Here is a 25,513-nt window from a genome sequence, read left to right on the forward strand (position 1 = left end):
CGGGGCCCTCCTGGCCCCCCCCGAGCCACAGCGCTTCTGTGCGGGCTTGGGGGACCTGGGGGCAGGGCTCTCTGGGCCTTCCCCGAGCCGCAGTGCTTCTGCGTGGGCTCGGGGGACCTGGGGGCGGGGCTTGCCACCACGCGGGCTGCCGGAGCGGTGCTCCGGCGCGCTCCAGCCCCAAAAGACCCCTGGATGTTCTAGAAACTATTTCAATAAGCATTCCAAAACAACTCTGAAATCATGCTATAATGTCTAATATTAACTATTATAGCAATGCATTATGTATACAGGTGTTAAGAACTGTGTCAACTATCAGTTCCCTCCTCATCCTTTATTTCCAGTTGTCTGTTTTGAATGGAAACCAAATGGTTCAGCTGTTCTGAATGGAAAGAAATACACTTACTGCTTCATATTCTCTGTGTGTCACTCTGGTGGGTCTTTTAAGCCTGCTCAAAGCCACAGTTCACAAACTTTTAGAGCTAACTTCTGAGTATGAAAACCTCCTCCATGAAAATGTAGTTTGGCATGTGCATACCCTGAGGGGAGGAGGCACTTTTAATGGAAGATTTCCCCCCTTCTTTGGCCACCCTTTGGAGGTTATTAAATAAACAGTGGCAGTATTTAGGGCAAAAGCTTTATGTTTATCCAGACAGCAGTTAGTGACCTTTAAACATGTCACTGATTGTGAGGTAAAGGCCATGGTCGCTGCCATTACCGTTCATCTACAAGGGCTCAGTTTGCTCTTTGAAAGAGAGGGCCTCCTTAACAAAAAGGTTCATATCTGCTTTCTCTCTTAAACAACAGAAGTGGCAATTCTGGAATATGACCCCCAGAAGACAGACTTTGTTATGCTTCATCAGAATGTTCTTCATTTAGAAGGCCCTTCTTTTCAACACAGAAGTCCTCCTCCTCTATATCTTGGTTTTCTGATAATCAGTCCAAAGATTCATTTGGCTTCAAGCAGGCCATTTGTGGGTTTGTGTGACTTTTCTCCACCTCCCATTCTTCCAATTCCATTAACAGCATTCAGTCTTGGAGGCCATATCATCAGACCATTCAGTCTTGGAGGCCATATCATCAGACCATTAGGTAATCAAGCTGGTATATACCATAGAGTTCTCTTTGTTTTTCCCATCCACAGAAATAGGTGGTATAAAAAGTATTACATTCCCAAAGGGGCACAGGGATCTACTCCAAGTACTTCATCATCCCAGAGAAAGACTGAGGTCTTCATTCCATCTTCATTGTCAGTGGTGTTAATAACTACATCAAGAGCAAGAAGTTCTGATTAGTGCCCCTAGCATCCATCTTGCTCCTCCAGACATCAGGAACCTGGTTTGCACCTTTGGCCCTTAAGTGCACCTAGTTCTACAGCCTGATTCTGTCACAACACTTTCTCCCTCTGAGAGGAGGACATCTTGATGGGTGTTTCCCACCCTATTCTTAGGGAGGCAGGAACCAAACTTCACTTCCTGTCCTCTCGGTGGGACACGCCCCTCAATTCAGTTTTGTTCCTGCCTCAGTAGGGAGAGCAGCACGAAGTTGGGACTCGTGCCTTTTTGACTATTTTCTGATTCTACTGGCTTTCTTGTTTTAGCTTTAACTCTGTAGATGTTCCTCCTTCTCTGCGCCTCCTCCCCCACTTGTTCTCCTCTGCCTCCTACCTTTTTTCGTTCCTTTCCTGAACTCCCGCCTGATGCTCCGGCCTGGAGCATGTCAGACCAGGGAGACTTGGACGGATTCCTCTCAGAAAACTAGAGGGAAAACACTCTGCCGCTAGCACAACCCAAATGGGCAAAATTAAACTGCAGCCTCTACCTCTGCCACCGAGGGCCTCGCTGCGACACAAGGAAAGCACGCCAAAAAAGCAGCCCCATACTCCGCCTGCGGTGCATGCCACAGGCGCCATCTTGGATCAGGCGGCAAAGCAGAGACCCCTGAGGAAACGGGAGGGCTGCGGGGCGGCTGTCGCTGCTACCATAAGCCAATATATGCCTAGTGCCGGTGTCCTGGACATTCCCAACACCCAGGGCCTTCCGGCGACGCCTTCTGATGATGCGGCATTACCTATGGGTCTACTCTTGAGTAACCTAAAAAGGGGCACGGATGCAATTTTAATGCCAGAATAATGCAAGCCTTCGGGCAAGTTATGAGGGAAGAAATTTCTAACTTTTATAGGGATTCAGCAGTAGGGGATGGTAGCCACTTTCCCTCTTATAGCCCTTTCAGTCGCTACCTCCAGGAAGAACTGGACCGACCTTACCAGGAGGAGGAACGGCCTCACTGGCCGACCATGGCAGCTAGAAAAGATCATTTTTCTTCTATGAGGGCTGTTCTCTGTGGGATCTTTCACAGATTGAGGACAGCGAATGGGGGATAGGGGGAAAGGGGGGGGCTCAGAGGAGGAGGAAGGAGAGTAGAAGGAGATTCCAGAACCTTCTGTGATATTTTTCAAACCCGAGGACTACCAATATTACCTTAAAAAGGTCTTGTCTGCCTTTGGAGCTTCACCCCAAGCCTAGGGCAGAAGACTCCTCCAGAAATGACCCTGCAAATTGGTCTAGTCACAGAGGAAGCTAAGACTTTCCCCGGGACCCTTGGGATGTAGAAAGTATTTTCCCTTTCTCTGAACTCTTAAAAACAGTTGGCTAAGGAATGCTATAGCTAACAAACGTTGCCCTCCTAATATTAAGAAACTATGTTTTGCTTAACTTTACTGTTAAAAGTTCTTACAGGTCCCCCTAGTGGATGCACCAATAACAGCACCCCAAACTGCTGGCCTCGTCTCTGAAGATGGAGAGGGAACGGTAAGAGACAGACTAGATAGAATAACAGAATTTGCACTGTGCAAGGCCACAGCTATGGCGATCAGAGTTTCAGCCACCACCACCGTGGTAGCAAGAGCATCCATAGCCTGATCTAAGACGCTTGTCCAGCTGATTGCCAACTCCAACAGTCACTTGGCAGAGGAAGCAAATAGGCTTCTGCAGGCCTCATCCTTGCTGACTGACTCCACATGGAATGCCATGCTTTTTTCTTCTAGGGCAATGGCTTAAACTGTAGCTGCCAGAGGAGCCTTTTGGCTCCAGGCGTGGCAGGCCAATCTACATGCCATAGCCATCATCACTGCATATTCCTTTCAGGGCAATCGCCTGTTTGGTGATTCCTTAGTCAAGATCCCCATTGAAATGGAGGTTAAGAAGAAGGCAATGCCAAAGTCACTGGGTAGATGAAGGATGGGACATAACTCAGCGGTTGAGCATCTGCTTGGCAGGCAGAAGGTCCCACATTCAGTCCCTGGCATCTCCAGATAAAGAACCTGGCAAGTAGATGATGTGAACGCTTTCTTTGTAACCAGACAGAAGAGGCACAGGCGGTCTCTCCTGTTGCGGCCAAAGACCCTTTAACAGGTTCAATCGAGATGTTAGACTACCTTCATAGGGAACATCCAGACAAACATCAGGAGAAATCCCTTTCACAACAATCCAGGCAGACCCTTCTCCCCTAGGGATGACAAATCAGGAAGAGACATCTAGGCACCCACGGCATGACTATGCCTCGGCGCCGGTGGGGGACGCCTATTGCTATTTCACCAGGAATGGGTCAAGTCCAATGCAGACAGCTGGTCTTGGGAAGTCACTTCCAAAGGCTCCTCCATTGATTTCCTGAGCAGAACCCCAGTCCGCCTCATCCCCTCACCGATAATAAAGGACTCTTGTCAAACTACAAGAACTCTGAATGTTATTCATCATCTATCCAGCGTCCTGGCCATAGAACCAGTTCCCTTTACCGAGAGAGATCAAGTTATTTACTCGATCTTTTTTGCCGTTACAAAAGTAACAGAAGCTGGAGGGCCATTTTGGACTTGAAGCTCATAAACGAATTTGTGAAGTTACCCTTCACTCCATCACAGAGGTCCTACAACCAGGGGAGTTCCTGACATCAATAGACTTTTAAGAGGGGCATGCCTACATGTCCCTATCTTCAGCTCTCAGCACAAGCCTATACAGGACACGTCAGACACTATCCAACGTCTACAGAATCTCGGTTCACAATAGTTTAAATATTAGAAGATAAGTGAAATGACAGTGAAATGACAGCCATGGAGGGAGAAAACGTCAAGAAGAAAGTAGATAGAATAATAATCTTTCCAAGCCCATAGTAAAAGAAATATCAATGTTTAGATGATTGGGATTTGCCAAAACAATGGGTTTGGACTGCCTGTAATAATTAAAGAAAAAGTGTTTAATGTAAGGATTTCCTTTTAATTTATGAAACCCGTAATTGTTTCTTGTGTTTGGAAAACAATAATAAAAATAAAATTAAAAAAAATGTGGTCAAATGCCTGGTGGCAGAGCTCTGTCTTGCAGGCCCTGTGGAATTGAAGTAGGTATCAAAGGATCATCATCTTTCCTTCTATTGACACCTGGCTTCTGCCAACATCCTCTCATCATTCCCTCCTTTGTAATGTGAGAACTATCGTACATATCCTAGCCTCAGTGGACCTTCAAGTAAACTGAGAAAAGTTGCTTTCTGTTCTGCCAGAACCCTGAAATTCACAAAGGCACTTCTGGATTCAGACTAAGAGGGCATTCTTGCCCTATAACGATGTCAGTTTATTGGCTCCTGTGCCTCATTAATAGCTACTATTGTGTCACCAAGCTTTGGATAAGGCCTCTGAAGCTTTGGTTCCTACATCTTTCCCAACCAGCAATGGATTCTAAGGACACACCCATGTCACAAAAAGTGCTACAGTTCCTCTGGTGATGCACTTCTTAATTCTGTTTGGACTGGAGTGTCCCATTTAAACCTCTCACACTATATCTGACCCTGAGAAGACTCTGGCCCTTTGGTCATTTCAGTAGAAGTTCCACATCAAATATATAGGTTTATTCAACTCACTTCATGCCTTCTTCCCAAGGCTTCAAGGCAGAACGATACAGAGGGCCACTAACATGTAAACCATGTACTATATTAACAAGCAACGTAGAACAGCATCTAGTTCCCTAAACAGCCTTACCAGCTGTCAGTAGATGAGAAGCATCAAGTACAACCTTACCTTAATCCCATTCAGGTCATAAATGACAATAACACTCAAGTGGATGTAAGTCATAAGGGCTCAGTGGCTCACCAATGAGCAATCAATGAGTGCATCTACACCCAGTGTTCCACCAACAGGATCTGTTGGAGGCAGATATCTTTGTTGTCTTCAGCAACTACCTTCAGCCTCTTCTCCTTCAGGGCAAGTCCGTGAGAGACACCTTTCTCCAGATGCCTGTTTTATGCCTTCTCTCCTAATCTCCCTTTAACCAAGCTCCTAAGGAAGGATGGCACAGTCTACATTTTGTCACACCTTACTAGCCACCCCAGTGGTCTACAAAATTTCTGCAGTTATTTCAGTAGCTTGCTTAGGGTACTGGATCTTCTGTCACAGCACTGTAGCAGAATTCTCCACCCAGACAGCTTGTACCTAGTTGTCTTAAAGTCAATCTGGCAGCTATATCTTGCCCTCTGACAGAAGAACATTCATTATTCACCCAACGAAATAGTTCTTCTGGGTTTGTGTTCATCTCTATCATCCCGTCCAACCACCAGTCCCTGCATGGCATCTGCAATTTGTCCTCACCCAACCCATTGACAAACCCTTCAAACCACTAGCCACCTATGACCTGTATCTGTTTATCTTAAAGGTGGTTTCCTAGTAGCAGCCTGTGTTGGTTTGTAGTGGGACTTTCTTTTAGGTTCCAAAAGGGCAAACTGGTTCTCCACCCAGACATGTCCTACCGTTCCAAGGTGGTGCCAGGACTCCACCTCAAACAGGATCTTGATTTACCTTTTTCTCCTGTCCTTTTTTGAATGTAGAGTGGGTTTTTCTTCTGGATGTTAGAGAGGCCTTGTCTTTCTACATTGATCACACTCATACTTTCCACCTGTACATATAGGTAGGTGGAGGCATTCTTGCAGATGTAATGTGTCATCACATGCTTGAGCACAGAAACAAATTGCTGGGCAGTATAATAGTTTTAAACTTGGAGTGATATTAAAAACACAACCCTAGCCAACATAATAGCAGCAGCATTCTGTACCATCTAGCTTCTGTGTTGTCTTGAAGGGCAGCCTCATGTACAGCATGTTGCACTGGTCCAGTCGTCAGGTTACATAACGTGTTGTGACCCGCCCTGAGCCCTCCTGTGTAGGGGTGGGTTATATATCCAATATAACAACAATAGTAACAACAACAACAACAACAATTAATACACCTCTAATACCAAAGCCAGATTCCAGACATCTCAGGAAAATGGTGTGGTCTGCCATATCAAAAACAGCTGATCAATCAAGCAGGACTAACAAGCATTGCCCTTGTCTACATGAAGATGGAGAGCATCAACCAAAGCAACTAAACCTGTCTCTGTTCTATAGCCAGGCCTGAAGACAAACTAAAAAGGGTTAAGGGCCAAGGAGTCATCCAAACCCCTCAAGCTACTCGGCCACCATACATTCAATTATTTTCCCTACCAAAGACAGATTAGAAACTGGACCTTAATTGGCTAGATTACTTTGTCCCCCTCATGGATCACTACCTTGTCGTGGCGAGGGGGCTTGCGTGGTTCGATGAGGCTGTGGGCTATGCCGTGGAGGGCCACCCAGGACGGACAGGCCACAGCAGAGAACTCAGACCAAGTGTGATCCCCTGGAGAAGGAAATGGCAACCCACTCCAGTATTTTTATCAAGAAAACCTCATGGACTGTATCAAAAGGCTAAAAGATATGACGCCGGAAGATGAGCCCCTCAGGTCGGAAGGTGTCCAATATGCTACTGAGGAAGAGCAGAGGGCAAGTACAAGTAACCCCAGAAAGAGTGAAGCGGCTGGGCCAAAGCCGAAAGGACCCTCAGTTGTGGATGTGTCTGATGGTGAAAGGAAAGTCCAATGCTGCAAAGAACAATACTACATAGGAACCTGGAATGTAAGATCTATGAATCAAGGTAAGCCTGACGTGGTCAAAAATGAGATGGCAAGACTGAACATCGATATCCTAGGAATCAGTGAACTAAAGTGGACAGGAATGGGCGAATTTAACTCAGAAGACCATTATATCTACTACTGTGGCCAGGAATCTCGTAGAAAAAATGGTGTGGCCTTTATAGTCAACAAGAGAGTGCAAAAGGCAGTACTGGGATACAATCTCAAAAATGACAGAATGATTTCTGTCCGATTCCAAGGCAAACCATTCAACATCACAGTAATCCAAGTCTATGCCCCAACCACTGATGCAGAAGAGGCTGAAGTAGACCGGTTCTATGAAGACCTACAACACCTCCTAGAACTAACACCAAAAAATGATGTCCTCATCATCATAGGGGACTGGAATGCTAAAGTAGGAAGTGAAAAGGTAACTGGAATAACAGACAAGTTTGGCCTTGGAAAGCAAAATGAAGCAGGGCAAAGGTTAACAGAGTTTTGTCAAGAGAACACACTGGTCATAGCGAACACCCTTTTCCAACAACCTAAGAGGCGACTCTACACATGGACATCACCAGATGGGCAACACCGAAATCAGATTGACTATATAATTTGCAGTCAAAGATGGAGAAGCTCTATCCAGTCAGTAAAAACAAGACCTGGAGCTGACTGTGGTTCAGATCATGAGCTACTCATTGCAAAATTCAGACTTAAACTGAAGAAAATCGGGAAAACCATGAGGCCATTCAGGTTTGACCTAGATCACATCCCTGATGAATATACAGTAGAGGTGAAGAATAGATTCAAGGGTCTGGATTTGATAGATAGAGTGCCTGAAGAACTATGGACAGAGGTTCGTGACATCGTACAGGAGGCAGCAATCACCACCATACCAAAGAAAAAGAAATGCAAGAAAGCAAAATGGCTTTCTGATGAGGCTTTACAAATAGCAGAGGAAAGAAGGAAAGCGAAAGGCAAAGGCGAAAAGGAAAGATTTACCCAACTGAACGCAGATTTCCAGAGAACAGCAAGGAGAGATAAGGAGGCCTTCCTGAATGAACAGTGCAAAGTAATAGAAGAAAACAATAGAATGGGAAGGACTAGAGATCTCTTCAAGAAAATTGGAGAAATCAAGGGAGCGTTCCATGCAAAGCTGGCCATGATAAAGGACAAAAACGGTAGGGACCTAACAGAAGCAGAAGAGATTAGGAAAAGATGGCAAGAATACACAGAAGAACTATACAAGAAAGACCTCAATGTCCTTGACAAACACGACGGTATAATCACTGACCTTGAGCCAGACATCCTGGAATGTGAAGTTAAATGGGCCTTAGAAAGCATTGCTAACAACAAAGCTAGTGGAGGTGATGGTATTCCAGCTGAGCTATTCAAAGTCTTAGAAGATGATGCTGTTAAAGTGCTGCACTCCATTTGCCAGCAAATTTGGAAAACGCAACAGTGGCCACAGGATTGGAAAAGATCAGTATACATTCCAATCCCAAAGAAGGGCAACGCCAAGGAATGTTCAAACTATCGCACAATTGCACTCATATCACACGCTAGCAAGGTCATGCTCAAGATCCTACAAGCTAGGCTTCAACAGTACGTGGATAGAGAACTACCAGAAGTACAAGCTGGGTTTCGAAGAGGTAGAGGAACGAGAGATCATATTGCCAACATTCGCTGGATTATGGAGAAAGCAAGAGAGTACCAGAAAAATATCTACTTCTGCTTCATTGACTATGCTAAAGCCTTTGACTGTGTGGATCACAACAAACTATGGCAGGTCCTTAAAGAGATGGGAGTACCAGACCACCTCACATGTCTCTTGAGAAACCTGTATAAGGGCCAAGAAGCGACAGTTAGAACCGGATACGGAACAACTGATTGGTTCAGCATAGGAAAAGGAGTACGACAAGGATGTATACTGTCACCTTGCTTATTTAATATATATGCAGAGTACATCATGCGAAATGCTGGCCTGGATGAATCACAAGCGGGAATTAAGATTGCTGGGGAAAAGATCAACAACCTCAGATATGCAGATGATACCACTCTAATGGCTGAAAGTGAAAAGGATCTAAAGAGCCTCTTGCTCAGAGTAAAAGAGGAGAGCGCAAAAGTGGGCTTGAAGCTCAACATCAAAAAAACTAAGATCATGGCATCCGGCCCCATCACTCCTTGGCAAATAGAAGGGGAAGTCGTGGAAGTAGTGACAGACTTCACGTTCCTGGGATCCCAGATCACCGCAGACTGTGACTGCAGCCATGAAATTAAAAGACGCCTGCTCCTTGGGAGGAAAGCGATGGCGAACCTAAACAGCATGATAAAAAGTAGAGACATCACCCTGCCAACAAAAGTCCGCATGGTCAAAGCAATGGTATTCCCAGTAGTAATGTATGGCTGCGAGAGTTGGACCATAAGGAACTTGGCTGAGCGCCGAAGAATAGATTCTTTTGAACTATGGTGCTAGAGAAGACTCTTGAGAGCCCCTTGGACTGCAAGAAGATCAATCCTAAAAGAAATCAACCCTGACTGTTCCCTGGAAGGCCAGATAATGAAACTGAAGCTCAAATACTTTAGCCACCAAATGAGAAGGGAGCACTCACTGGAGAAGACCCTGATGCTGGGAAAGATTGAAGGTCAAAGAAGATGGGGACGGCAAAGGATGAGATGGTTAGACAGTGTCATAGATGCAACGAACATGAAGTTGAGCAAACTTCAGAGGATGGCGGAAGACCGGAAGGCCTGGCGTGATCTGGTCCATGGAGTCGCGAAGAGTCGGACTCGACTGTGCGACTGAACAACAACAACTTTGTCCAATGAAGGCTTCTTTGTTATTAGATAAATCACTGTCTGGGAAATCACACACTATCAAAGTCAAAGATTATAATCTTACCTAATAAACTCCCCACTTTCTCCCATCAGCCAGGAAGCACAAGGATCTGATACACATGATCCACCCAGAATCCTGGGTAATTGAGGAGACTAGGCAAAACGAATCCATGGAATAAATAGTGATTGATGCTTTTGGCACCTCTACTACGTTATAAATTTGCCCCCCCAAACAGAATGTTTATAAGAGTTTATTAGCAAAGAAACATGCAAAATTGTTACAACGGAAAGATAATGCATTAGCAGTTTGGAACTCCATCCTTCAAGTCATCAGAGACCAAACAACCATAAATAATTTTCCTGGATGCAGTTCAGCTAATGCGCTGGTAACAGCGACATAAGCATTGTTTGCCACTGTCATCACCACCTCACAGACCTTCAAAAGGCTCTATGTCCTTTGTCAGATGTATTGATTTATTTATTTTAAATATTTATATCCCACCTTACAGGCTGACAAGCCACGTCCACAGAAACTCAGATCTCATTCCACCAGAGCTGTGGCTAACTCTTCAGCCTTCAGCCACCTTGGCCCAGATTTCCAACTTTGTGAGGCACCATGCCCTAGATGTCCGGGCCAGAAGTAATGCATCTTTTGGGAGAGGAGTCGTCACCTCCTTGTTTTCCTGAAGCATCTGTACCCACATCTAGGTACATTCATTTGTGAGCCTATACACATCACTGTGATGCACAGAGACCATAAAGAGGCAATTTTGTTTTGCACATCTGTAAGTATTGTTCTTTAGATTTCTGTGCGAGTGAACTGCCTACTCTCCTTGTAGCAGGTGCCTTTAACTTACTGCGATGTATTTTTCAGCTGAAAGAAACTGAGCAGGAAAGCACAACTCTTCCCCTCTGGGCATGCAGAGTCCTAACTGTATCACCAGGTAGGAGGAAGTTTTCAGACCTAAAATCTAGCTGTACAGTTTCTCAGCTGTGGCTCTGCACAGGCACAAAGCCCATCCGTATGTGTGTAGATGACCAGTCAAAGAACAACAGTTGCAGGTAAGCTATTTGCTTCCCTTGTCTTTTTTGTGCCTTGAGCAAAAGTGGTCGGAGATGCTAATGTCTTCTTTTAGACAAAGAGGGTATTGAAATAAGCACTGCATGTTTTCAACATCAGTTGCCATACAAATGCATATTTGTTTACATATTCCATGAAATATTAATTTTCAGTTGAACTTGACTGTGAAATCTTTTTTATCATGTGAAGTGCTTAACTAACTTCCATACAATGCTTGCATTCTACATGTTCTGTACAAAGTTGTACTAGTAATACAATATAATTTTGATGAAATATGCAGCCGCTATTCTAGTCTACCAACCATTTTGGTATTGTGACGTGTTACTGGATAACTCAGTTTAGCATCGTGACAAGTTACTACTACAGTGTTTCTCAAATCTGGATCCAGAGATCCCTATGCTTGTATGAGAACTTTGTAAGTTTTTTAGAAATGGGAGCCAGTGAATTTCTACCTCAGAGGAAGAGGATGGAATCAGCCTCCCCTTCTTTTGAGGACAGGCATTCATAGAGCTCCCACCACTCACAATCGCCTAGTTTTCAGAGCACTAGCAAAAAAAACATGCTGATTTGACTGGTGGGAAGTCCTAGGAATAGGCTGAGTGGTACCAAAGAGGTATTGTCCTAACACAGTCATCACAGTTACTTGTGGTAGAAAACGGAACTGGTTTTGACTCTAGTCACTTCGCGCAGCATTCATAGACTATGACAGCAAATGGTAGTTTTCAGCTGAATACTAGTATTTCAAATTTTATGTGATGCTGGTCTTTCTCAGTTTCTATAAGGAACTTTTTTTGCTACCTCTCTTCCAATCAAGGGGTGAAATTAACTTGGGTTGGGATCTTTTTGGTTGTGGCCCTACAGAAACAGATAATCAAAACATTTTTTTCCTAAACTTGCTGTTATCAAAGTGTAGCTAATCAGAGGTCATTTCGGGGGGGATCGCAGTTCCCCCGGGTGAGGTGCGAGGGGGGCGGGGCACATGACGAAGCTCCACCCCCTGCTTCCGGCTGCCCCGCTTCCAGCCCTCATTCAGCCAGGAGGAGGCAGGAGAAGAGGGAGGGTAAGTCGCTTCCTCCCCGCCTCTCCCCACCCCTGCCTGTCTGGGGCCAGGGAGGGCCTTGGCGGGGCTTCCTCACACTCCCGCTGGCCTTGCAGGTCCACCGCTGGGCCCCTGATGTCAGGGGGTGTGGCATATGCTAATGAGTTATGCTGATGAGTTCCCCTAGCTCTTTTTCTACGAAATGACCCCTGTAGTTAATAAAGGTTTCACTGTACTCTTTGGAGGACATGAGAGGAGGGAAGCCTGCATGGGGTATATTCAGCTGACCACATGTGCTTTGAAAAGTGGCTGTGTGGTGTGTAGTATGTGCTAATGGGGGGAAGGGAAAGATTCACGGGCTGTAAAAACTGTTAACCAAAACAGGGGTCCTTAGGCTGCTTATGTCTGAGACTTGCTACTATAGCATACACATGGCAGGACATTTTATCAATACGTTTTAAAATAGAATCGTCTCCATTTTACCTGGCAAGTGTCAACACCACCACCTTCTAAGCCAGCACAAAGCATATCCTCAAATACTGCCCCTGCGTACCAGTCCAGGCTATTACATTTGTCTTGTGAAATAATGTTTACTTGAGCTTCTTGTAATACAGCTCTTGGGGGACCTGTAATGAAAACACAAAACCCTGTTAAAACTATGCTTGTTTTTTTAATATTCTGCAACATGTAAAAATCCTGGGCGCTCTTGAGCCAGTACACATTCCATCCCTTGCTGGAGAAATTGAATAAGCTGCCATATAAGACCTAAGAGCCATTTCAAAGTTTAGAGCTTTAGCAAATTCTATTTGTAACCTGGCCCAAGTCCAGCTGCACAATGAATGGTGCCACACAACTGAGAGCACTATGACTGGCAGGAGCTCTCCGTTGAGCATTGTTAGTGACCCCTTGCAAAATATATAAAATGGCTCTCACAAGTATACCATAGATGGGGAGGGAAGTGCCCCTGAAGCAAGTAGCATGTGGTTGTATCCTGAGTCTTCTTGAACGAAGGGCACTTTTCACATACTGAGTGTTTTCTGAATTATAACCTGAACCTGTCTTCCTGTAAGGTAGCACAATTGAACAGGATGCCTTCCAAGGCCCTGCTATTGAGGAGCTTTCCCTATAGCCTCTTCCCTGGTACTTGTGGGAGAGTTTCTGTAGCATTCCCATCCCACCCTAGAGATGCCAGCCTCCAGGTAATAATATACAGACAGAGGTCTACAGAAAACCCACTGATGCCAACTCTTACTTAGCAATGGATAGCTTCCACCCAGGACACATTAAGAGGAATTTACCTTACTCCCAGCTATTAAGACTGAGACATAATTGCAGTGAGGACATTGACTTTAAGAAGCAAGCAGGCATTTTAATGGAGCAACTTGATAACAGGGGTTATTCATCCAGAAATTTGGAAAGAGCTTTCCAGAGAGCCTATAATACATCTATAATACATCTAGAACTTACGCCTAGGGCTCATAATCAGAGGGTAGACAGGATGATTATACCTTTAACCTGTAACAGCACATTTAAACTGGTACAACTATTATTAATAAATATTGGCACCTTCTGTCTAACATCCCTAGATGCCAAAATCCTCCCTTGTTCACAGCCAGGAGAGCTAAAAATCTCAGAGGCGTACTGTTTAGAAGCAGGCTTCCTGAACTGAAGGATACCAGCTGCATGAGGGGGAGTTATCTACCTAGAGGTTTTTTCCCATGTGGGAGCTGTTCTGTATGTGTTTGTGCTGAGGCCTAAAAAGTCCTTTTATAATACTGCCAGGACTAGGATTTTTTTTGTAAATTCATTCTGTACCTGTAACAGCAAAGGAGTACTTTACTGTATCGAATGTCGTTGTACAAAAATGTATGTGGGTTTAACATCAAGACCAGTGAAATAAAGAATTGGTGAACATAAGTGCTGCATCAGATTAAAGAAAAGGAATGCTCCACTTGTCAATCACTATCTGGATTTAGGACATACTGAAAAACAGCTGAAATTCTGGATTATAGAAACTAATTCAAACATGCTCAAACTTCTCCAAAGAAGAGAGTTATTTTGGATACATCATCTACAGACATTTACTCCTCATGGACTGAATGAAAAAGTGGATTGGACTTGCTGCCTTTGAAAAAATGTATACCTGTCATTCTGTATTTATTAGTGCTGACCTTGTGATCCCCCCCACTGAGTTCTCTCTCTCCTCTTCACCCCCTCCCACCTTGTAATCCCTTCCTTGGCAATAGCATTGTGCAATGCATGTGGGTGATTGCATCATCCCTGGGTTCTACTATATAATGATGTAATGTTAGCAGCTTTTAACTTGACTACTACCTTTGATAGAAGTGACACACATCCTGATGAATGGGATATTCACTACCAGGTTTGCTGGCTAATTTAAATATTTTCTAGGCTAAAATTATTCTAAAATCTGACTACTTATAAACTTTATTAATTGTATTTCTATTTTCATGTAGAATAATTTGGAGAATTTGCACAGCTACTACCTATGGCCCACTATACAAACTTGTAGCAAATGCAAAGCATATAAGGTAACCCCAGTAAAAAGTATATTTTTAAAATAATAATTACTATATATATTTACTATATACATTCGATATATAATAATCTGGCCTTTTTCAATTATTTCAGAAAGCAACATCTGTTCATGCACACACACACACACACACACAATCACAATTCTTTACGCATGTAATCTGGCCTTTTTCAATTATTTCAGAAAGCAACATCTGTTCATACACACACACACACACACACACACAATTCTTTACGCATGTATTTCTGTATGTGTGTCATTGCAAAAAAAAGATGTACTGAGAGAACGCATATGTGCATATGAACTGTAGAAGTTCAGTCCCATGATTCTCATGCCATTCTGCAAAACCATTAACAACAGTTGCATTTTTGGATGTCAGAATCATTTGAACCTATCTACATAAGACTCAAGTTTATATATACATTATATCAAATTTGTATAAGCATAATTATCAAGTATTATATTAAAGTGACCCTCCAGGAAAGTAAATCAATTTTTCAAATTATCAACATGGCCCCATCTGTGGATACTTAAATCTAGAGACTGGAGCCATTAACATAGAAACCTGGAAAAAGCCCCAAATTCTTAAATTGTACCTGGAAACAAATAAGTATTTAAGGGAAAGACTGTAAAATGGAAATAATATGCTCCCTTTGCCTGCCCCCTGATAACAGATAGATGATTGTTTTCTGAACCAATTACAGTTTGAGAATTTGAAAAACTGATTTACTTTCTCTCAGTACATCCATCAGAGCAGGTAAATAAAGTGAGAGTGGTAATGTTAGCACATTTATTTCCCTGTCAGAAGCCTAATGTGTGGGACCAAGTTCTGTACCCACCTCCACCCTTGAATAATTTTTTCCTGATTCCACCACTGCAATACACTCATAATAAAGATGCTTTCTGAAATTGCTGGATTTAATCGTATTTTTAAGAAAAGATTGTCTTAAAGAATAAAAAGTAAATATTTACCTTTCTCCTTTGAATTTCCCCATCCACTTATGTAACAGGGAGTCTCCGCAGTCACAACAAGAGGGACATCAGGTAAGCAGATGGGCTGAATAAATGTATTGAATCTGATAGAGGTGACTAGTTTAAATAAGGCAATGTCTCTTTGAAAGGTCATCTTGTTGAACTCAGCATGGAGAATGATAGCCCTAACCCGGCTCTTTATTGTATGAGAATGATGTCTGTAAAGATGATGCATACCTATCACAGCCCTCCAAAATTCTGGATCTCTAGGAAGAAATTAGAATAAAATGTTTGTATAGTCAATAGCTACTTGACAAACTATGCAAAAGCAATAGATAGTGGGCCAGAGAAATGATGAGACTGAGGATGGTAAAGTTTGCTCCAGATTGTATAAACAGTATAAATCAGTAATTTAGCAAAGCAAGCGAAAAAAACAGGGTGTGCTGATTCCAATTCAGCCCAAGAATTCTTCCCAAACAAACTTGGAACCTTAGCAAGCCACATTCTTCACCATTATGAGTAGTATTCCTATCTATGCCCTTCATCAGGGTTTTCTGATGGCAATTAACTAATATAGAAATTCTGTTTAGAATCAGGGACAATAATTATTTTCTGAAAGATTGGAGACAATGTCTAATGTTACTACCCACTGACTTGGCACGGTGTATGCTAAGACCAGGATCAAATAACTGCGTTCTTATGGGGACATTATGCTTGTGTTTCTTGAACAGCAGTCCCCTAAGGGTAAGTGACAAACTGCTTTTTTAAAATGAAGGGTTTCATAGGTAATTGGCAATTCCACACTGGAGAATGCTATTGAAAGAAAATCCTAAACATTCTCTGTGGCATGGCCTCCAAACCCTTGAGTGTGTCCAAACTAGCTCTTTGAATCTGCATGAAAACTTGTCTTAAACACAGAATTACAAAAATGTTCATAGGGGAACTTTGAAGACATACTTTTGAAGTAGATCAGTATTTTAAAGGAGATTAAATAATTTTCCATGCCGTGTGTAAAAATCAGGGGTATAGCAGCATTCTAAAGACTAACATAAATTTATTCCAGGATAAACTTTTGTGGACTATAGTCCACTTCTTCAGATTAAATAAGCAAATCCTCACTAGGCAGACTTTTTATAGAGGAAGTGTGAAAAAAAATAAACAGTAGGGACAAGCAGTCATGAAATGTAGGAATTATGGAGTGAAACACAACTACACAAAATTCAAATTTTATATGAAATTCAAATCCAATCAAGGAAAGGAGTGTTACAAAACTTGAAGCAAGGGTGAAAATCCAGAGGATCTTATTGCTGCTAAATCGCGGTGGTTTTCTGCATCTTGTCCAAATTCTGGGCTGGGGGGGAAACATCTGTGTGGCTAGAATCTTCCCCAAATTCTGAATCCTGATGTATGTGAGAGGGAATAGCAGGTGTGATGGGATATGGAGGGAAAATGGCACTGATGCAGGCAAGTAGGTTTGGAAATGCATACCCTTCTGTCCTCCAGTCCATGCCATGAAGAGCTTCAGCAGCCAATTTCCACACATTATCCATCTATTAAATGATCAGGACATTTTTCTCCTGGCCTGTTGGCAGCTCTGTCAGTCGCTTCTTATCTTACCTTCTTGGTCCTGTCCACTACCTAACCTCCCTATTCCTTAGGCAGCATCTGCCACCATTCCTGTTTTTTGACCCAGAACTTGCTCCTGTTTTCCTTTGCTGCTACTTCCTTCACATCTCATTTCCTAGGCTATCTGAATCCTCCTTCACTCATTTCCTACAGATCTTCGTCGTGGTCTCTGTGCAGTCCCACACATGGGTTGGGCGCCTGCGCACGACCTCGACCAGAGAAACTTCTAGAGCTTTGCCTCAGAAAGCCTTTGGTGGGCTCTCTTCCCGCCCTGGGGAGAAGGCACGCAATGCGCATGCCTGGAGCGGGGGAGAGAGCCGCCTCCCACTCAGTTCTTCTTCGACCACCTGCGTGTTCACACCTCGTTTCTATTGCTCTCCGTATTTGCCTCAGCGAAGTATATTTTTTTGTCTTCCTTCTTTGGTCTTTGTTTCTTTTCACTCTTCTTTCCTCACTATTTATATATATAAAAAAGAATAAACCTTTCTTTCTTCACTTTCGTTCTTCCTATTTGGTGGGTGAGGTGGAGAGTGTATGGGCAAAACTAAGTTTTTAAAAGTGTGTCGTCGTTGCCCAGCTAAAATTCCTTTGAACGACAGTCACGATTTTTGCCTTCTTTGTCTGGGGGAATCCCAAAGAGTCGATAGCTGCATCCATTGCGCTAGTTTTACTAAGCAAGCTAGACGTAATAGAGAGGTTTGGCTTAGGGCTGTGCTTTTAGAGGCAGCTCTGAGCCCTACCATGGCTTCGGCCATTTCTCAAAGATCAGATGGGGCTTCGAAGGCACCAAAGCTAAAACCTAAACGGCCTGAGGATAAGGCTCTGTCGAAATCGAAAGTCAAACCCTCGACATCGGGTTTGACTTTGGCTGTCGATCCAGTCGTCATTACCCGCTTAGCGACATCAACTCCTGCTGTGGCTGTTGTACCTAACAGGTCCACTTTGCGGCCTCCGACACCACTGCCTACGCTCTCTTCAGCGTCTGGCCTTATTCCGCTGGGTCAGTCTACGAGATCGCCTCCCGACTTGTTGTATCACCGGGACTCTCAATCTCCGTCTCCACACTCCCATACCCCGATCCACGATTTGGAGGGCAGGGAGCATTCTGTCAGCTGCCGTTCTCGATATGATCGAAAGCGTCTCATTCATTGTTTGTCGTCTTTCCCCTTGGGATGGCCTTCCGATGACCAATACTGGTCTCCTGATGAACGAGATCGGCCTGATTATTATCCTTATTACTATCCAATGTCTCCTACTCCTCAGCGGCACCACTATGATTGGCTTTGTCACTTTGAACGTACTGAGCATCGACGTGTTTCGGATCACACCAGACGTTCTAGGTCCGTGACTTCGACCCACTCCGGGGCTCCTCACCACCCTCCTGAGCTCTCAAGACCTAGGAATGCCCCAAAGAGTTCTCCCTTAGAACTTGGGCTTCATCCCCCTGTTGATGACCCTATGCCGACTGATCTCACTCAACCGCTGAGATCATCCTCTCCCATGTCAATCTTCGACAACTCGGATTTGGGAGACCTAGAACTCGATGTTCCGCACATTGACGATGAGCCTCGGGGCTCAGGTTCTATTTCCCCCACCGAGGGCCCGAAAGCGTATTTGGAACTCATAACCAGGATGGCCTCTGCGCTTCAGGTCCAGGGTTCCACTGAATCCCCGGCTGTGACTGATGTTGTTCACAAGCTTGTTCAGGCCAACCTCCTGCCTTCTACGGCCCTGCCTCTACTGCTGGTCCACCTTTCTATCCTTAAAGAATCCTGGGTCCATCCCGCTTCAATTCCCCTGGTCTACAGACGATACGAAGCTCTTTATAAGGTCCAAGAGAACTCAAGGAAGTTTCTCTTTAGGCAGCCTCTACCAAATTCCATGGTGGTACACTCTTCCTCGAAATCGAAGCAATCTGCCCACCACTCTGTGCCTCCCAACCATGAGGGTTGCAAGGTCGATGTTATCGCAAAGAAGATGTATTCCTTTGCCTCTATGAATCTTCGTATTGAGACCTACCTGTCATATCTGTCAGCTTATGCTTTTAATGTGGCTAATGCAGTACGTCCCGTCTTGGAGTTTGTTCCGGAGGAACACCGTCCCATGTTTTCAGGGGCTCTATTGGAAATTTGTATGATCCTGAAACAGCAAATTAATTCAGTCCGCCATGCCGTCACTTGCTCCTCAAAGGTCCTTGTCTCCTCCATCACCGTCCATCACCACGCTTGGCTAAGAGGTACCACTTTACAGCCCGATGTGAGATTTCAGATTGAGGACCTCCCATTCGATGGCGAAGGTCTCTTCCACTCTACCACTGACAAGGCCTTGAAGGCTGTGGATGATAGTCGGAAACAGGCTCAGAACCTGGGTGTCTCAACCTCAACATCTCGACATCGGTACCATTCCTGGAAACCATATTATGCCAGGCGCCAGCCATCTCCCACCTCCACCTCCCAACCGAGAAAGAGGCCCTATGACTCCCGTTACCTGAATAGGGCGCGCCAACAGGCCCCTAAAAAACCCAACAGGCCCCTAAAAAAAGTCCGTTTGACCGCTTCGATCGCCTGCCATCTCCTCCTTCGTACACCCCTCCCATCCGGACCCGACTCTTCCCTTTTCAGCCAACATGGGAAGAAATTTCCACTGATTCCTGGGTCCTCACCATCCTACAGGTCGGGTACGGCATAGAGTTCATTTCGCCTCCCAACCTACCTCATTTTGTCATCACCCCCCCAGATCCTCTCCTCCATTTCGAAATGTCCGCACTTCTGGCCAAGGGCGCCATTGAAGTCGTTCCGGAGGTGCAACGAACCCTAGGCTTCTACTGCAAGTATTTCCTTGTACCGAAGAGGGATGGCAGCTTCAGGGCCATTATGGATCTTCAGGATCTGAATTGATACATTCGATGCCACAAGTTCTGAATGGTCACCCTACAATCTATTCTTCCACTGATTCCCAAGGCTGCATGGCTCGCCTCTGTCAATCTCCTGGACACATATTTTCATGTTACTATCTGTCCCCAGCATCGAAAGTTCCTGCGTTTTGCTGTCGGCAATGCACACTACCAATACCGAGTTCTTACGTTCGGAATGTGCACTGCCCCGAGGGTTTTTACCAAGCTGATGGCTGTGGTGGCTGCAGACCTCCATTGTCATGGGATTGCCCTGTATCCCTATATCAACAACTGGCTTCTCATCGCCGCCACCCAAGACCAGCTCCTCCTAGATGTCCAAACAACCCTGTCTCTCCTTCGTGCCCTTGGGCTTTGTGTAAACCTACCCAAGTCGTCTCTCTGACCTGTGCAGGTCCTTCAATTTCTGGGTGCCCGTCTCGATACCAACCTCAAGACCGCGTTTCTCCCGAACTCAAGGGCCTCCGACATACTCGGTCTCGCAGTTGCAGACCTCTCCCCGGCAGTCTGCTCGGTCCGTCATGAGGCTCCTGGGGCACTTTGTGTCTACTGTCTTTGTTGTCCGTCATGCCAGGTTGAGGATGCATCCCCTCCAACTGTGGCTTCTCCATGCCTTCGACCCTCTCAGCAGTCCATGGAACAAAATCCTGTCGATCCCACCCTTTGTCATCGACTCCCTCGCCTGGTGGTCTCATTCTCAGCACCTGCTCTCCAGCATGACCTTTCGGCATCCTCCTCCGCAAGTGTTGATCTCCACCGACGCATCCCTCTGGGGTTGGGGAGCCCAGTGTGGAATCCTTTCGGTGCAGGGGATCTGGTCTCATCATAAGGCCACCCTTCCTATCAATGTCCTGGAGCTGTGTATGGTTCATCTTGCTCTCCGCTCTTTCCTCCCGGTGCTTCAAGGCTGAGTCATTCAGATTGCCTCCGACAACACCACCACCGTTTACCACATAAACAAGTAGGGCGGGACTGCCTCCCTTCGTCTTTGCCAGTCAGCCATCGATCTCTGGAGCTGGTGCATCCACCATTCCATCACGCTTTCCATGATACACATTCCGGGCGTTCAAAACATCGATGCCGATCAATTGAGCCGCTCCCGCTCATCAGCCAACGGATGGTCCATCCACCTTCGATACCTGAAACCTGTCTTTGCAACTGCAGACAATGCTCGGTGTCGTCTCTTTTTCAGCCGCGGGCCGCCATCTGCTCAGTCGCGGGGAGATGCCTTTCTCCACACCTGGAAGGGAACCCTATTCTACTTCTTCCCTCCATTCCCAGGTCGTTCAGAAGATTGTGGCCGATTTCACGTCATGCATCCTTGTCACTCCATGGTGGCCACGCCAAGTCTGGTTTCCGCACCTCCTTCATCTCTCCAACAGGACATTCCGGCCGCTGCCTGTCATCCCCGATCTCCTCTCTTGGGCTCAAGGAAGGATCCTCAACCCAGGTTTCTTCCAATTAACTGCCTGGAAGATCCAGTACTAGACTTCCCGCCTGAAGTGTCTGAAGTCCTCCTGAATGCCAGGAAACCCTCTACCCGTACCACTTACTGTTTCAAGTGGAAGAGGTTCCAGTCATATGCCTCTGATCACTCCTTCGATCCCGTCCAGTCGTCTCTCTGTGAGATTTTTTCCTACGTCGTCTCCTTAAAAAATAAAGGCCTTGCATATTCATCTTTAAAGGTCCATTTAGCGGCCATCTCCACCTACCATCCCTTGATACAGGGATCTACAGTCTTTTCCCACCGTCTTACAAAGTCACTCCTTAAAGGTCTCCTCTGGCTCTGTCCCCTTAGGAAGCCCTTGGTGCCTTCGTGGAGTCTGTCACTTGTTCTCACTCAACTTATGTCCAAGCCATTCGAGCCCATGGCTACGGTCGATCTCAGGTTGCTCTCCTGGAAGACGGCCTTCCTTATAGCGATTACGACGGCACGCAGAGTAGGGGAACTAGCTGCCTTTCAGTCTGATCCCCCCTATACAATTTTTCATAAGGAGAAGGTTGTCCTTAGACCAGATCCTTCTTTCCTGCCTAAAGTCATTTCTGCTTTTCACCTGTCCCAGTCGACTGTCTTACCTTCTTTCTTTCTGAATCCGACTGATGCACCTCAGAGAGCCCTCCACTGCCTCAATGTGCGCACAGCGCTCTCTTTTTATTTACATAGGACTCAGCCTATATGTAAATCTCCTCGACTGTTCCTTGCCTATGGCTCCCCTCATGCCGGGGAGCCGATTTCCTCTCAACGCTTGTCTAAATGGGTGACTTCCACCATAGTCCTTTGCTATGAGCTTGCATGTCAACCCGTCCCTACCTGTGTCACAGCCCATTCTACACGGGCGGTATTGACATCCACCGCTTTCCTGGCTGGTGTTCCGTTGGAGGACGTCTGTGCAGCTGCTACGTGGTCCTTGGCATCGACCTTCGTGACCCACTACGCACTCGACATCTGAGCTCAATGAGATGCTGCATTCGGCCAGTCGGTGCTGCGATCTCTCTTCACTTGACCCTGCTTGCATCCCCAGGTAGGACCCGTGGGTGTTTTTTCTCACTGATGATGCTGTGTCTTAACCAGTATTCTTTGTGTCTTTTGCAGCTGCCAGCTCCCTCCTCCAACTGGTTCAGCTCTGGTAATCACCCATGTGTGGGACTGCACAGAGACCACGACGAAGATAAACAGGTTGCTTACCTGTAACTGATGATCTTCGAGTGGTCATCTGTGCAGTACCACAATCCCACCCAGCCTTCCCCACTGCTGGCATCTCCTGTTCACCTTTCTTTGGCTTCATGGGACTTACTGGTAGCGGTCGAAGGAACTGAGTGGGAGGCGGCTCTCTCCCCCGCTCCAGGCATGCGCAGTACGTGCCTGCTCCCCAGGGCAGGAAGAGAGCCTGCCGAAAGCTTTCTGAGGCAAAGTTCTAGACGTTTCTCCGGTCGAGGTTGTGCGCAGGCGCCCAACCCATGTGTGGTACTGGCAAACTGGAAAAATGGAAGCCTCATGGAGGTTCGAGTTTCAGGTTTTCGTAAACCCGGAACCATGAACCTCCATGAATTTCTCCATTGCATGAACCTGTTTGTGCTTTGGGAGGTTTCTGGGGCCATGGCCCCACCCGGAAGTGAGTCCAGAAGGCATTTAAATGTCTGCCCGAGTGAGCTTCCAGGTGGGGTCTGCCCATATAAGGGCATACAAGGCCTATAAAAGGCTTCAGAGCTAAATCTGGGAGCTCAGTCAAGTCAGGTGGCCCAACTCGAGTGAGCTCAGTTGGCCGGGCTGGCCTGGAAATGGGCTCCGAAGGCATTTAAATGCCTCCAGAGCTCACTTCTGGTTGGGCGGCCCGACCTGGAAGTAAGCTCTGAAGACATTTAAATGCCTTCGGAGCTCATTTGAATAGGGCCGCAGGCCAATGGAGGGCTCCAACAGCATTTAAATGCCTTCAGGGCTCACTTCCGGGTGGCCCACCAGACCCAGAAGTAAGCTCTGAAGCCATTTAAATGTCTTCAGGGCCCGAGAATGTGTCTCCCATGAACCTCATAAACATCCATGAAAAACATGGAGGCAGATTGTGGGAGACACGGTCTCCCAAACCCCTGGTTCACGTACCATGAACCGGCCTGGTTCGTGTGTGAACTGGGGTTTGTTTGGGGGTTCATGCCCATCCCTAATGTGAACTGAAGGATGAAATTACTTGGTTGAGTTCTGAAGTCACAAAGTTCTCTGTGGTTTGTTTCCCCAGTGAATGATGGAGCAAGTTGTTACTTTGAAGGTTGGTTGGCTTTCAAGTGGTACCTCTCAGGCCTGGTCTGACGTGGCCTGGCAAAATGGTTGGGAAGGAGAAGATAGATTTACTTACAGAATGCAGGCTGGCCAGGCTTTGGCAGGCAACATAATGCCATCGATCTTTGTTCCCCAGTGCTGCTTGATAGGATAGGAGGGGGATCGGAAGGGTGAAGTGGCATCCTATAACACTGCATCCTATAACAGCTGTGTATCCAGAAGAGATGTTCTCACATTGCAGGACACTCTAGGCTTCATCCAAAACGCAATGGTTTTTACCAGAGAATTATAAGTGAACCCTGGAGTGTCCTGCAATGTGGTAATGGCACTTCTGATTATGCAGTCAGAATTGACTCTGCAGCATTACAGAACACCATTTGGGTAAGTCCAGCCTCCATTGGGTAATTCCACCCCCTGAAAGAATGACATATACAGAATATTTTACATATATACAATTTCCATGTTCAACAAATGTGTTTTATCAACACACTTGCTTTGTGTCTACAATTGACAAGAAAAAAAAATAAAACTGAAGAATACATACATCCATTTTCGAATGCAGTGTGCTGCTGTCAGCACTGTGTTATGATTTATTAAAGATCCACCACATACATGATGATATCCTAAACCGAATCGGTAAACTTGAAGACTAATTTGCCACGGCCAGGCTCCAATCTGAGCATCATGTCCACCTACAATCCGAATCCCTGTTGTTATCTCATCCACAACCGGCCTTGTTCCACATTCTAAAAATCAAAACACAGTTATATCTGTGAGATGTGGTGTTTGGAAGGTCTTTCTCCATTTTTCTGCAAGCCTTTCTAAGCTGACCAAAGGGGAGATGCCCCAAACAATGCCAAGGTAGTGAATGATTTCTGAATGCTTGCAACTCTAAGAACAGATAGTCTATCCTAACTTAGCATCAGTTAGGGTATGTACATTTAGAGTACTGTGTGTTATCACATTTCTTTTTATTCTTGCTCAGTCTGAGGAATTTACAGACCATGTGTGTGATTTACAGTTTGTTAATAAATTTATATTTTGAATGCTGGTAGTCTGATCCATTAAACCCAATTCAGGCATGTTTATCAAGGAGTAGTAAGGGGAAAGGTGGTAGTTGATCCCTCCATCCCCAGAGTGCACAACTATATGTGTTAGTCCCTGCAGTAGCTGGCAAGAGTGAGGAGGGACACATAGAAACAAGGCTTGCAGTGGCAGAGGGGACCCTGCATTTAAACCACTTGGGAAGGGTCCTTTTCATTCCCAGTCTGTGGTGGCAGCAGTACCAAAGGGAGTGAACGGAGAAGTGATGGAGCCTGGCTGGTCCAAAGATCCCGAATGGCGGAACAGATGTCTCACTCCTATGTGGGCTGAAATGGGACTTGCAAGTCAATTACCCCATAATACAGTACATATATCAGAGTACAAAATATACATCTGGCCCCGCAGGTATTGAAAGTACATATGTACAGGATGCAGCAAGCAAGAAAGAATTAGGCCTATGTCGACAGTATTTTAAAAGAAAAACATAGTGATTTCTATACATGCATCTGACATTTCTATACATGCGTCTGGGACCAAGTTGTTTTTTTTAAAGGGTATTGCAAAAAGCAGTTCGAATGGGTATCATGCATTAGTTTTCCTGTGTGGTGAAAACTTGCACAGGGAAGAGGAAGACATGTACACAAATATAATGTTTGACAATAACACCAAATTATTACCTTTAAACCAAACAGCTTGCAATTGGTGAATGGCCAT

At 45.4% G+C, this 25,513-nt stretch overlaps 1 protein-coding gene across 1 annotated transcript in view; it reads right to left on the reverse strand.

Moving 5' to 3' along the window:
* Positions 1-25,513, reverse strand: part of TMPRSS12 (transmembrane (C-terminal) protease, serine 12) — a 26,683-nt gene extending 1,170 nt beyond the window's left edge. Inside the window, exons 1-4 of the mRNA XM_015421672.1 lie at positions 25,477-25,513; positions 24,300-24,501; positions 15,447-15,712; positions 12,401-12,543 (exon numbers count right to left, since the gene is read on the reverse strand). Of these exons, the coding sequence (XP_015277158.1) occupies positions 12,401-12,543; positions 15,447-15,712; positions 24,300-24,501; positions 25,477-25,513 (648 nt within the window). The remainder of the gene's footprint in view (positions 1-12,400; positions 12,544-15,446; positions 15,713-24,299; positions 24,502-25,476) is intronic.

This window comes from Gekko japonicus, unplaced genomic scaffold, assembly GCF_001447785.1.
Source record: "Gekko japonicus isolate JY-2015 unplaced genomic scaffold, Gekko_japonicus_V1.1 scaffold2517, whole genome shotgun sequence".
Classification (NCBI taxonomy): domain Eukaryota; kingdom Metazoa; phylum Chordata; class Lepidosauria; order Squamata; family Gekkonidae; genus Gekko; species Gekko japonicus.